The 13,441-nt window shown below is 46.7% G+C and overlaps 2 protein-coding genes across 2 annotated transcripts in view; one reads left to right on the plus strand and one right to left on the minus strand.

Annotated features, from left to right (window-relative positions):
* Window positions 1-13,441, plus strand: part of LOC102448380 (olfactory receptor 14A16-like) — a 111,676-nt gene that overhangs the window by 73,874 nt on the left and 24,361 nt on the right. The gene's annotated exons all lie outside the window — the stretch shown is intronic.
* Window positions 6,368-7,120, minus strand: LOC102447886 (olfactory receptor 6F1-like). Its single transcript, XM_006135720.2, has one exon. The coding sequence runs from the start codon at window positions 7,118-7,120 to the stop codon at window positions 6,368-6,370; it is 753 nt and encodes a 250-aa protein (XP_006135782.2).

Below are 13,441 nucleotides of genomic sequence, written 5' to 3' on the forward strand. Positions count from 1 at the left end.
GAGAGACAGGACTGGAGTGGGGCGGTAAAGAAACTTTACGGGACCACGGGAAACTTGACCAAACCCTTGAAAAGTGGACGTCTGAATAACTAAAATCTTGCCGGACCACAGATGTTGCCAGACTGGAGAGTGCCAGATTAGAGACGTTAGACCTGTCTTACATTTTGAACCCCCAGTGGACTCAATGCAAATTTGACATGAAAGGTGAGTTTGAACATCCAGTGAAATTGGTACTACTTGCTCCCTTAGTACCATTGTGGAACTCAGCCCAAGGGCTTAGCTTGCCGGCGCTCCCACGTCGTCATTGTGCTTGTGAATCTGGAGCTGACTAGAGCATTTGCCAACCCAAGGGAGGTGAAGATAATCGAGGAATATCAGGCCTCATCATTGGAAACACAATGGAAACGTGCTAGACTAAGGACTAAATAGCATTTGAGTGAGAGACAAAATCATTGCTGAATTTTTGCAGTGGGTCTTCCTTCCTGTTTCATAGATGTAGGTTGGGATCTTAAATAACACCAAGGGAGTTAGGTGCCCAACTCCCATTAAAATCAATGATGTTTGGGGCAGTAAATTCCTTTAGGCACATCAAAAATTGGCAGTCCAATTTGCCTGGTTTGAAAGGCGTAAGGAGTAACCCTGTGGCAGAGTCTAATCCTCTAAGGATGTCAGACGAGTGTGAGAATTAGAACGTGACATTACGGCCTCTCAATTTCATCTGAGACTCATGATCGAATTGCAAGGCATGGCAACAGGTACACCCCCTTCTCAGGGTCGTTCCGACCTGCTGAATGTAAATGAGCAGCCAAGTCGAGAGCCGATGTGTTTGGGGCAGAACACAGGCCTTGTGTCCTGTTCCCATCCAGAGCTGCTGACCACGTTCTGTAGGAACCGATTATGTGCAGAGAAAGACGTACCCTAGACCTGATCTGTAAAGGAAATCTTAAGAAGATCTGTGATATTGCCCATCCACACTTGTCATCCTGGAGTATCATCTGTCCAATTCTCTCTTTCTCCATGTGTATAATCAAACTTGTGTTCTTCTGACCCTCCTAATCTATCTCAATCTGAACTCAGCCAGCTCTCTCCTTCTCTCTCTCTCCCCTTAAACTCTATCTATCTATCTATCTATCTATCTATCTATCTATCTATCTATCTATCTATCTATCTATCTATCTATCTATCTATCTATCTATCTATCTATCTATCTATCTATCTATCACTCTTTGGCCCATCCCTACGGGATGGACACTTCTCTGGGCTGGGGTTGTTGGGCACGTGCATTTCACAGTCATGGTCATTAAACTCGAATTCAAAAGACATCCTGGTTCCTGGTCCCTGCTGGACTCGTTGCCTGTATGAACCACGAGTGCCCCAGGCCGTGTGGGGCGAGTGAGGCTGATGGGGGCTCACTCAGGGTGGTGCTGGGGGACTGACTGTCACAGGAGCTGTCACTGGCCGATGAGTGGCCGTAGGGAGATGCCCAGGGTGTGTGATGTGCTGGCCGTGGGGCTGTGACTGGGCCAAGGGGTCTGATCAGAGATGGGCAGGGCAGACCCAGCGGGAACGCAGCCTGGGCAGCGTCGTGTGGAACAGGCTGATGTCCCTGACTCTGGCTTAGGACACAAATAATCATCAGCTAGAAACCCTGCTTTGTCCTGCGCTCATTAAACCGTCCTCGTTAGTGACACGGCGACTAACGAGCAAGTTCCCCCGCTAGCCAGACGGCACTCGTCTCTCAGTGGGATTTACAGGGGACTCCTGGCTCATTACACCTCCTCCTGCCTTAGCCAGAGCGCTGAGCAGTGCCGCGCTGGCCAGGGAGCCGACAAACCTCGCCCGCAATTAAGGGCCAGCGGCAGAAGCAAAGTTACCGGTTGTTTAAGTGGGTCCTGTGGGAGGTCGTTAGCCGTTAGTGTTGCTTGGCGATGCGGGGGGGGCAGGCCTAGGGAGGCTGATCAGAGAGGAGAGTCAGAGGCGCTGAGCGGAGTTAGGCCGGGGAAGGGGCCGGTTGGTTTCTGTGGCCAGTCGCCCGGGCTGTGGGCAGTGACGGGGTCAGGCCTAAGAGGCCCTTTGGGAGGCGATTCCTTCAATCCCCCACGGCCCGGCCTAGCAAGGGGGGTGGATTGTGGGAAACCGAATTGTAAACACACCGGAGGGTCCCCCTGGGTCCGCCAGGCAACCTGGCCCAGCTGTAGGGAGAGAGGCAGCGCCCGGCATGCAGGCCTCAGTGCCAGATCAGCCAACTTGCCTGGGTTGTGACAGGCTTTGCTGGACTGCTTGTGACCCCCTGTGCTGTGTCTGTCCACCCTCTGACCCTACATCCTCCTACCCCCTGCTTCCTCAGTCCTGGGATCAGCAACACACAAGCACACACAGGCCACCAGTCCTGCCAGTAACCACCAGTCCCCACAGTCACCCACTACCCTTCCATTTCTAGCTTCCTATGCATATCACTCTACTATTGCCCTTCCACCCTGCCCCACTTCCAACAACCCTGCTGTTCTCCGAGAGTAGTTATTAATGGTTCATGGTCTGCTGGAAGGGCAGAACAAGTGGGGTTCCGCAGGGGTCTGTTTGGGGCCGGCTCTGTTCCATATCTCTATCAGTGGTTTAGATATTGGCATAGAGGAGACACTTATTAAGTTTGCAGATGGTCCCAAGGTGGGAGGATAGGGTTAAAATTCAAATTGATCTGGACAAACTGCAGAAACGGTCAGAGGGAAATGGGACGGTGTTTACTAAGGACAAATGCAAAGTGCTCCACTTAGGAAGGAACAATCCGTGTCACACACACAAAAATGGGAAGTGACTCTCTAGGAAGAATCCTGCAGAAAGGGACCTGGGGTCAGAGTGGACCACAAGCTGAATACGAGTCAGCAGTGTGACACTGTTGCAAAAAAAGCAAACATGATGCTGGGAGGCATTAAAAGGGGAGTTGTGAGCAAGACACGAGGAGTCCTTCTTCCGCTCTACTCTGCACTGGTTAGGCCTCAGTTGGAGTATTGTGTCCAGTTCTGGGCAGCACATTTCAAGGAAGTTGGGGAGAAATTGGAGAAGGTCCAGAGAGGATCAACAAAAACGATGAAATCAGTAGTGTTGAATGGGGTTGACCTGGTGTCCATTTTTCTTTCAGGTCACCAACTCAACCTCTGTCCCCCACCTTGAATCCTAGAGACTGACCCAAGAATTCCAAAGGGTTGACCTGGTGATCCACTTGGTTTCAGAATACCAGGTAAACCCATACTCTATGTCTACGTAGGCATGATTTTGTGCAAAAGCGTTTGCTTTTGCGCAAAATCTTGCCACCTGTCTACACTGGCTGCAAGTACTTGCGCAAGAACACTGACGTTCTTATGTATAAATTCAGTGCTTCTTGCACAAATACTGAGACGCTCAGGGATAAGCCCTCTTGTGTAACTGGTCTTGCGGAAGAGGCCAGTGTAGACAGGCAACATCAGTTTCTTGCGCAAGAATGCCCAATGGCTAACATGGCCATCAGAGGTTTCTAGCACAAGAGAGCATCTACACTGGCACAGATGCTTTTGCTCAAAAGCACATGCCAGTGTAGACACTCTCTTGTGCAAACGCTTTAACGCAAAAACTCTTGCGTTAAAAGTATTTGAGCAAAATCATGCCAGTGTAGACGTAGCCATAAAGTCTAAAGGGGTTGGCCTGATGGCCAATTTCCTTTTCAGGACAGCAGGTAAACCCGTAAATTCCAGAATGTTTGACCAGATGGCCGGTTTCATTTCAGCGCATCAGGTAAACATCTACACTATGAGTTTTCTCAGGAAAATATGCTAATGAGTAACTCATTTGCATATTTTCTGCCAATCTGTTTTTGCTCGGTGATATTGTGCAAAACCACCTTTTGCTACCAGATGGGCAGAAAATATGCAAATGAGATCATGACTCATGCAAATGAATCCCTCATTAGCATATTTTTAGCTGAGAAAACTCCACACCTCCCTATGTTACCTGGGGTTCTTTCAACCCAAACTTCTCTGTAACTTTCTGAGATGGTGTCAGGAAATTATTCAGGGGAGACACTGTCATCCGACCGACAGACGGATGGTACAAACAGGACAACATGACAACACAAGAGTGCTGTCAATTAAAGCTAAACTTTACTTAGTCTCACGCACTTACACACGTGCTCAGCAGGTTAGTAAAACACCCCCACCCTCAATAGTTATCAAAGTTGAGTATGGCTCTCGAGTAACAGCGGGCAGGCTTCCAATGGCCAGTCTTCCGTCTGCTGGTGGAGACGGAGATGTGTCCAGATATGAAGAGTCCTCAAGGAATCCCTCCAAGTGTTCCCCCAAATTGTCCCCCGACTCAAACTTTCCTTCCCTATTTATCCATTAGTATTACAATAACATGTCACTAAAACACTTGTAAGGCAAGCACTTTCTAAAGATTAGGCAAGAGGTTTTCTTCTGATATTACTTTCACCAGATGCGTTTTTTTCTTTTTCAGACCTAATGCTTGAGGGCCCTGATAGATATACGTCTTAGGGCATCTAGACGAACTTCCTGTTTTTCTATATATATAGTTCAGCAATTTCTATAGAGATTTGGGCCTCAGGAAGGATGTGGGGTCAAGCTGCCCTCTCTGTAGCACCCAAACTCCCTTTCTTCCCCCCTTCCTGACTTGGTCAAACTGTGTAGGCCTATTTTGGGCTAGTTAGCTTGGTTGCTAACGTTTAAGCAGGAAGCAGTAGTGGTTCAGGCACATTACTGGATTTGCCAAAATCTCTCCCTGCAAATGGACCTTGGGTCTGACCTAGGGTATGTAACAGACTCTGTGGAGTCAGGCTGATCTTCTGGGTAAAACGGTCTAGACACCAAGACACTACTCCCATCTATGCCTCATGAGTGATAGAAACTTATGGGAGCCTGGTGTTTTCGAATAAGTTAGAGCAATAGAAGCTGTTGTGAAAAGAATGGCTATTAGTTCAACCCAGCTCTTTGGTGTGTTACTTCACTTTCCCCACCCCATACCGCCGTAATGAGAATAGCCCATTCCTTCTTGACCCTCCTACTGTGGCCCTGGAAAACAGTTGGCCATAGTCTTCTTTCTTCTTTCTTTTGTCATGGTCTACTTTCTTTTTTTGTCTTTGTCATCTGTCTTCATTCATATTCATCTTCTTTCTTCTTTCATCTTTGTCTTTTCCTTCATATTTTTCTTCATCTTTTTTTGTCATCGTATTTCTTCTTCTTTTGTCATCATCTTCTTCATCTTCCATTTTTCTCCCTCCTCTTTGTGATACCCTTTTAGATACCTCAAAACCGCTATCATGTCCACTCTCGGTCTTCTCTTTCGAATCTAAACAAGCCCAATTCTTTCAGTCTTTCCTCATAGGTCATGTTCTCTAGAGCTTTATTCATTCTTCTTGCACTTCTCTGTATCCTCTCCAATTTCTCCACATCTTTCCCGAAATGTGGTGCCGAGAACTGGATACACTACTGCAATTTAGGCCTAATCAGCGCAGAGCAAGGCGGAAGAATGTCTTCTCACGTTTTGCTCACAACATTCCTGCCAATGAAGCTCGAAATCATGTCCCCTAGATTCTTTTCTCTATGACTCCTTTCTAGACAGTCGCTTCCCATTCTATGTGTGTGTGTAAAATGGACTATTCCCTCCTAAGTGGAGCACTCTGCATTTGCCCTTATTAAACTTCATCCTATAGATCTCAGATCATTTCTCCAGTTTGTCCAGATCAATTTGAATTATGATCCTACTCTCCAAAGCACTTGCAACCCCTCCCAGCTTGGTATCATCTGTAAACGTAATAAGCATCCTTTCTATGCTGATATGTAAATCGTTGATGAACTGAACCAGTCCCAAAACAGAAACCTGTCGAACCCCACTTGTTATGCCCTAGTTATAATCTTCCAGCAGGTTTCTACTGTTAATATAAACCATGGTACAACCACATCTTGAATACTGGGTAAGTGGTGCTTGCCTCATTAAAAAAAAGATATATTGGCATGGGAAAAGGTTTAGAGAAGAGCAAGAAAAATGATTAGGGGTTTTGAAGAGATTGCATATGAAAAGAAATTAAAAAACTTAGAAAAGAGGAGGCTAAGGAAGGATATGATAGAAGTCTATAAAATCATGACTACTGTGGAAAAGGTGAATTAGGAAAAGTTCCCATAATACAGGAAATAGGGGTCACCAAATGAAATTAAAAGGTTGCCGGCTTAAAAAAAAGCTGTTCAAAAGTTTAACAAATAGAGAAGGGACATCAAAGATGCTTCTGTTGGTGGCGCCATTTTGTCTAGTCCTGTCCCTGTCCAGTGCAAACAGGAAAATAAGTTGATAATCAAGCCAGTAAGATGTAAGTAATTCAAAGCTAACTTCATGTCCCACCGAATACCTTCCAGAAAGCCTTCTTCACCTCTTTATTTCTCAGAGTGTAGATGAAAGGGTTTAACAGGGGAGTTACAATAATGCCCAAAGTGTTGACAATCTTGTTGATCTCCATAGAGTTCTCTGTGGAATACCTGACATATAGGAAAATATCAGAGCCGTACCACATAATCACAACAATGAGATGAGCAGAGCATGTGGAAAAGGCCTTTTGCCGGCCTTGCGCTGACGGGATCCTCACGATGGTGGAGATGATGCAAATGTAGGAGACCATGGTTAACAAAAACGACCCCAGGATAACGATGATCGCTAGGGTGAGAGTTGCCAATTGATACTCAGAGGTGTCTGAGCAGGAGAGAATAACCAAGGAATTGGGGCTACAGAAGAAATGGTCGATGACGTTAGAGCCACAGAAGGACATCTTGGCCATCAGTGAAGTTGGGTAAGATATAATCACAAAACCAGCGACCCATGAGCCCAGGACCAGCTGAGCAGACTTGGTACTGCTCATCATGGTGCTATAGCGCAACGGGTAGCAAATGGCCAGATAGCGATCATAGGCCATGGCAGTCAAGAGGAAAAATTCCGTGCAGCCCAGAGAGAAAATGAAGTACATCTGCAGGATGCAGCTAACATAGGGGATGGTTCTGCTGTTCCCTAGGAAAATGGTAATTGCTTTAGGGATACAGGCTGTGGTGTACCAGATCTCCAGGAAGGCGAGGTTGGAAAGGAAAAAGTACATGGGCATTTGGAGGTGAGGATGGACCATGACCAGAGCTATTATGGCAAAGTTTCCTGCGATTGTCAGGACATACGTTGTGGTAAACACCACAGAAAGAGAGATCTGGACATATTGATTTCCCGGGAATCCCAGGAGGATAAACTCCTGTCCATTGGAGAAGTTTCCCTTCTCTACTCCATACGCAAGCTCCATCTGCCAAGAGAAAGGAGACGTAATTCAGAGGCAGTTTTGTTCTATAGGTTGTTGGACAGGACTTTTGCAAAGGTGTGGAAATGATTTAGAGGTCTAAGTCCCAATACAAAATCAGCTTAGTTGATCTGGACTCTGAAGAGTTTCTAAAGTTTCTAAAGTTTTTTGTAGTGCAGTTGGAGATTTACAAAAATGCTTCAGCGGGTGAGACTTTTGAAAGTCCCAGCAATCGTCCCTCTAAACCTTTTGCCCATGAAATACCTTTGAAAATCTGGCACTGAAACATCAAAGCTCTTTTGAATATTGGCCTTCCCAAGTCACCAACGGCCAGATTTTCAAGGTATTGAGGCATGGGGAGCCAATATCGTTATCTCATCTCACCTTCTTTGTAGAACAGGGAAGAGAACTTCTCCAAACAATGTCTAGAGAAGGTAGAGTTTTTTAAACATTATCTTGTTTTTAAAATTCTCACAGTTTGAGAATGCACCATTATGGTTAGTAAATGGCTACAAAAGTTAATTATTCCCAATTTTTCTTTAATGTCCCAGCCTGGTTTTGCCTGGCTGAAACTTCCATTCACAGTTTTGTGCTATACTTTTCTGTGCAGGACTGATTCCCCGTGAACAACTTTACATGTTGTGGTTAATTCCCACCTACACCTCCTTTTCATTAAGCTAACTAGACTGGGCTCCTTCAATCTGTCACTACCAGGTGGACAGTCTAATCCTTAACACATTCGTGGGGCTCTTCTCAAAAATTACGATCGGTGTAATAACACCTTGTAGAGCTTTTTGGTTTTGGCATTTCAGGATCTACCAGCATTTGTCTGACAATCTAACCCAGCCTCAAATTTTGTGTCCCTATGAAATAAATAACAAAGGAATGTCAGTATTACATTAGTGCTCTTGCTCATCCAAAGTATCAATAACAATAATAAATCTCTGTGAAGGCTATTGCAGATTTCAGAATGTATAAGTGTGACTGGAAAGGAGTTTCATACGGATTGATGCGCCCAAAGGAGCTGACTTGTTCATTAATTATACTGCCAGGCTTTTCCTCAATGTTTGTCAGCAGCAGCTCTCAAAGTCTTTTTAAAAAGAGACCCAGAGCTGTCCTGGTGGTTAAACACTGGATTAAATTGCCTAGAGAGGCTGTAGAATCTCCATCACCATTTAAGGGCAGGTTGGACACACAGACACCTGTCACGGACGGTCTAGCCGGTGCTTGGTCCTGCCGTGGACTGGATGCCCGCTCGAGTTCGCTTCCAGTCCTAGTGTTCTATGATTCTTTCATTCTCCCTGCTTAACAAACTGAGAAATGATAAGCCAGAGCGAATGCCCCTGGTTTTGCAGGGATGGGTGATGCCACACGCTTAGCTAAGTTGTGAAACTAAGAGTTTACCCAGGCAGAGAAATGATTCATTCTCCCTTTTAACTGGGATTTTGAAAGGAGTCTGGAGGTGATAAAACCCAACTGCCAGTGTCATTCAATCTTTGGTAGATGTTTGATTGCCATCGACTCGTTTGAAAACCCCTCCTGACATTTCTCCTTATTCCAAGGGAGCCCAATGTGTCAAAGCTCATAAGGCCTTTCACTTGGTCACCTCTTTCCATCTCCCAGTCGCTGTCCACTCCTGCGCTATTTTGTTCTCTGATGGGTTGGAAAGTTCTCCCTGGTAGCCAGGACTTTAGTGCTTTTTGGAAGGGCCCAGCACCCCTTCGGACTCCTTAAATGGCTATTAGCCAGTGTGGGTAAGGAATGGTGTCTGCATGCTCTGTTTGTCAGAGGGAGGAGATGGGCTGGCAAAAGGGAGATTGCTCGATCATTACCTGTTCGTTTCACTCCCTCTGGGACACCTGGCATTGGCCACTGTTGGTAGACAAGTTACTGGGCTGGATGGACTTTTGATCTGACCCAGTTTGGCCGTTCTTATGTTCTTAGGTTCTTATGATCTAAGCCGTTATCACTTGTCTGTTAAATGAGGAGAAATTAGGGGAAAAGGATCCAGCCAGGGGATATATCAGAAGACCGGAACAAAATCCAGTACAGAGACGAGACGCTCTGGCCTTCTAATGACCCAAGTTCCATGCTTACCGAAGGCCTAACCCAAAGACAGGGGAATTCCACGACGGTCTCTTCATTCCTCCTGGCAGGCTTGGGAGAAGCGCACGGATCTCTCTCAGCTGCACCACCCCAGCGACGTGCTTAAGGAAGATGAGCAGCGTTAGTTCCTTTATTGACAGACAGGGAAACTGAGACATGGAATTGTGTGAATTTCACACAGCAAGTTAGTGACAGAGGTAGGACAATCAGCAACTTCTTAATTCCCATCTACCCGAGTAGGCCACAGCTGAGAGAGCCAACGCTACCACATGGGCCGGATACATAAAGGCATTCAGGTGCTCAGAGAGATGTTTCACAGCAGCTACATGGATTGGGAGAAAGGATTTGTAGTTGCCTACATGCTTCTGAACCTCTCAGTGGAGACGCAATTCACTGGACACTCTAGTACTGAGATGAACAAATTCTCCTGAATTTGAGCGAGGGGTGGGCATCAAGGGGTCTTTGGGGTTTTGAAAACAGCCCATGTCTGAGGGAAAGGACCCGCCCACTTTTAGTTTTCTGTCTCATTGACTCAACAACTTGCAGCTGCAGCAAGAGCCGCACCCCTGTGGTAGGGGTCTCTTACGCACACAGGAGTTGAGAAGGGACGAGATAAAGGCAGCACGCGCAGGAGGGGGGAAAGACATGGATGTATGTGACCGACATGCTTTCCTTCCCGCAGCTGGGATCACTCCCGAACGTGGTGACCATGTTTGTTAACGCACAAATTTACCCGGCCTCCCTCGGGTCCTTCACTCCACTCGTTTGGGGCGGGTGGGTTGGAACATAGAATGGAAGTGTCCTTGGTTCATTTCAATCATTGTTCTGGGGTGGGGCAGGGGAAGACAGGACAAGGAGTAATGGGCTTAAAGTGCAGCAGGGGAGGTTTAGATTGGACATTAGGAAAAAATTCCTAACTGTCAGGGTGGTCAAATATTGGAATAAATTGCCAAGGGAGGTGGTGGAATCTCCCTCTCTGGAGATATTTAAGAACAGGTTAGATAGACATCTGTCAGGGATGGTGTAGATGGAGCTTGGTCCTGCCTTGAGGGCGGGGGGCTGGACTCGATGACCTCTCGAGGTCCCTTCCAGTCCTATAATTCTATGATTCTATTATTCTAAGAGGGTGCAGGCTCCCCCAGGGACAAGACAACCCCAGCTCTCTCTCACTGTAGCAGCGTAGGACCAGGTGAGACGTGTCTCTTCATGGCTGCTGCAGCTTCAACGGACACAGCCGAGGGAGGGGTGCATGTCCCCCACCTGGGGCAGGTCCAGGTTTATTTGCCCCTGCATTCCTCAGCCAGAGTGAGGATGCAGCAAACGGGGCACTTTCCCTTCATCCCTCAAGCAGGGGAGCAGCAGGCAATGTTCCTAAAAGAATTGGAAGGAGGGATCTTCAGTGCCCCATGCAGGTCCCTAAACAGTGCTTGGTGGGGGAGAAGTGGGGCTGGCGCAGTCCCAGACAGGAGTGGGGCTCACCCACAACCAGCCCCATTCACCTGCCTAGTGATTGTGTCTCTTTTCCATTTTTGGTTTTCTGAGAAGTGATCCGGGTACGTCCCATTTTCCAGGCACCATCCACCTCCTACACCACTCTACGTTATGATCAAAGGAAGCTGCCTACCGAATTGTGTGGCCCTAGCTCTTATCATTTGGGAAGAGTTCTTGGACAAACACACAAAGACAGATACTCACACAAATACACAGACCCACAATCTCTCTCAAACATGTATGGTAAATACAGGAGGTTTTGGTAATATTTCTTGGGTAGTCTCTCTCTCTCTCTCTTTCATGCACACATACACATGCGTTGGAGGACTTTGCTTTTTAGCTTTTGTTGAGAGAACTAGCCAGACTCCTCCCTCATACTCTGTAGTCTCTCGTTAGAAAGTAAAGTAACACTCCTGGATTCTGAGGGAAAAAAATCACCGCAAAAGAGGGAGCCATCTTTCTCCTCCACTTACACATCAAACATTTAAAGTTTCCATAAACCTCCTCCTGCATCTTACACCGATTTCTATGCTGATTAGCATATCGTTCCATTCTCATTTAATTACCCTGAGGGTGCCTTTCCCCTTACCTGCTTTGTTTACAGACGGCAACTCGGCAGGTCTCACAAATAACCCCAATTTATATCCCTCAGAAGTGACCCTGGAGAATGGGTCTCCACAGACTTTCATGGGCTTTTCTAGAATGTGCCAGCCCCTGGCTTGGTACGGGTGCTGTCCTCTGTGACAGACAAGCAGGGGCCATTAGGGAGCCTTGATCCCGTGTCTCCGTTCTCCTGCAGATTGACCAGTGTGCACTTGTTTAAGTTACTTGGAAATCACAAAAGGTCTGACTGAGAGACGCCCGTTGCTATTTTCACAGAGCACCTGGGAGCCAACATTCACCCAGTGCAGTGAGCGTTAGGTGTCCATGTGCATTTGAGAGTCCCATTAGGTGCCCAAACACCTTTCCAATTCTTGCCCTTAGTGCCTGTTGAGAGTTAGGAAACTGCATCAAAATTTAACCCTGCAGAAGAGAAGAGTGAGGGGGGCCCAATTCTCCAATTTGTCTTCGTCACTCTGGACCCTATCTCTGCCCTCCAGCGTATCTACCTCTCCCCCTAGCTTAGTGTCATCCGCAAATTTGCTGAGGGTGCGATCTGTCCCCTCATCCAGGTCATTAATAAAGATATTGAACAAAACCGGTCCTAGAACTGAACCTTGGGGCACTCCGCTAGAAACCGACCGCCATCCTGACATCGAGCTGTTGATCACTACCCGCTGGGCCCGGCCTTCTAGCCATCTTTCTATCCATCTTACTGTCTGTCTATCCAATCCACATTCCCTTAACTTGCTGCCAAGAATATTGTGGGAGACCGTATCAAACGCCTTGGTAAAGTCAAGGTACATAACATCCACTGACTTTCCCACATCCACAAAGCCAGTTACCTCATCATAGAAGCTAATCAGATTGGTCAGGCACGACTTTCCCTTTGTGAATCCATGCTGACTAATCACTTTCCTCTTGTTCAAGTGCCTCAAAATGGATTCCTTGAGGATCCCTTCCATGATTTTTCCAGGGACCGAGGTAAGACTGACCGGCCTATAGTTCCCTGGATCGTCCTTCTTCCCTTTTTTGAAGATGGGCGCTACATTTGCCTTTTTCCAGTCATCCAGGATTTCTCCCGATCTCCACAACTTTTCAAAGATAATGGTCAAAGGCTCCTCAATGACATTTGCCAACTCCCTCAGTACCCTCGGATGCACTAAGTCCGGACCCATTGATTTGTGTATGTTTAGCTTTTCTAAATAGTTCCTAACTTGTTCTTTACCCACCAAGGGCCTTTACATAGACGTAGCCTGGGATCTTCAAGAACATCAGAGCTGCTGGCCAGGTTCTGTCAGAACCTATCCTGTCCGGAGAAGGACTTGCCCTACACCTGACCCGCAAAGTAAAAATTAAAGAGGTCTCCATTCACTGCCTCATGCCAACCCTGTCCTCATACCCTCCGCTGTCTCTGTCTCTGTCTCTGTCTCTGTCTCTGTCTATCTATCTATCTATCTATCTATCTATCTATCTATCTATCTATCCCCACACACACCCTCTATCTATCTATCTATCTATCTATCTATCTATCTATCTATCTATCTATCTATCTATCTATCTATCTATCTATCTAATTGGTCCATTCCTGCAGGATGGGCTCTTCATTGGGCAGGGCCTGCTGGCTGGGTGCATTTCCAGCACAGTTCTTGGTAAGTTGTATCAGTGTGGGTATGTCTACACTACAGCACTAATTCGAACTAACTTAATTCAAAATAGTTAATTCGAACTAAGCTAATTCGAACTAGTGCATCTAGACCTAAAAACTAGTTCAAATTAGCATTTTGCTAATTCGAACTAACATGATCACATTGAGTGGACCCTGCACCGAGGTTAAGGCTGGCCGGAAGCAGTGCCGGCAGAGCACTAGGTTAGGACTTAGAGTGTGGAGCTGCTGCCTCAGGCTAGCCGAGGGCTGCACTTAAAGGGACCCGACCC

The sequence above is a fragment of the Pelodiscus sinensis genome, chromosome 30 (assembly GCF_049634645.1).
Source record: "Pelodiscus sinensis isolate JC-2024 chromosome 30, ASM4963464v1, whole genome shotgun sequence".
Lineage (NCBI taxonomy): Eukaryota > Metazoa > Chordata > Testudines > Trionychidae > Pelodiscus > Pelodiscus sinensis.

Coding starts and splice junctions, on each gene's coding strand:
- LOC102447886 (XM_006135720.2), bottom strand. CDS start 7,120: ATGTACTTTTTCCTTTCCAACCTCGCCTTCCTGGAGATCTGGTACACC.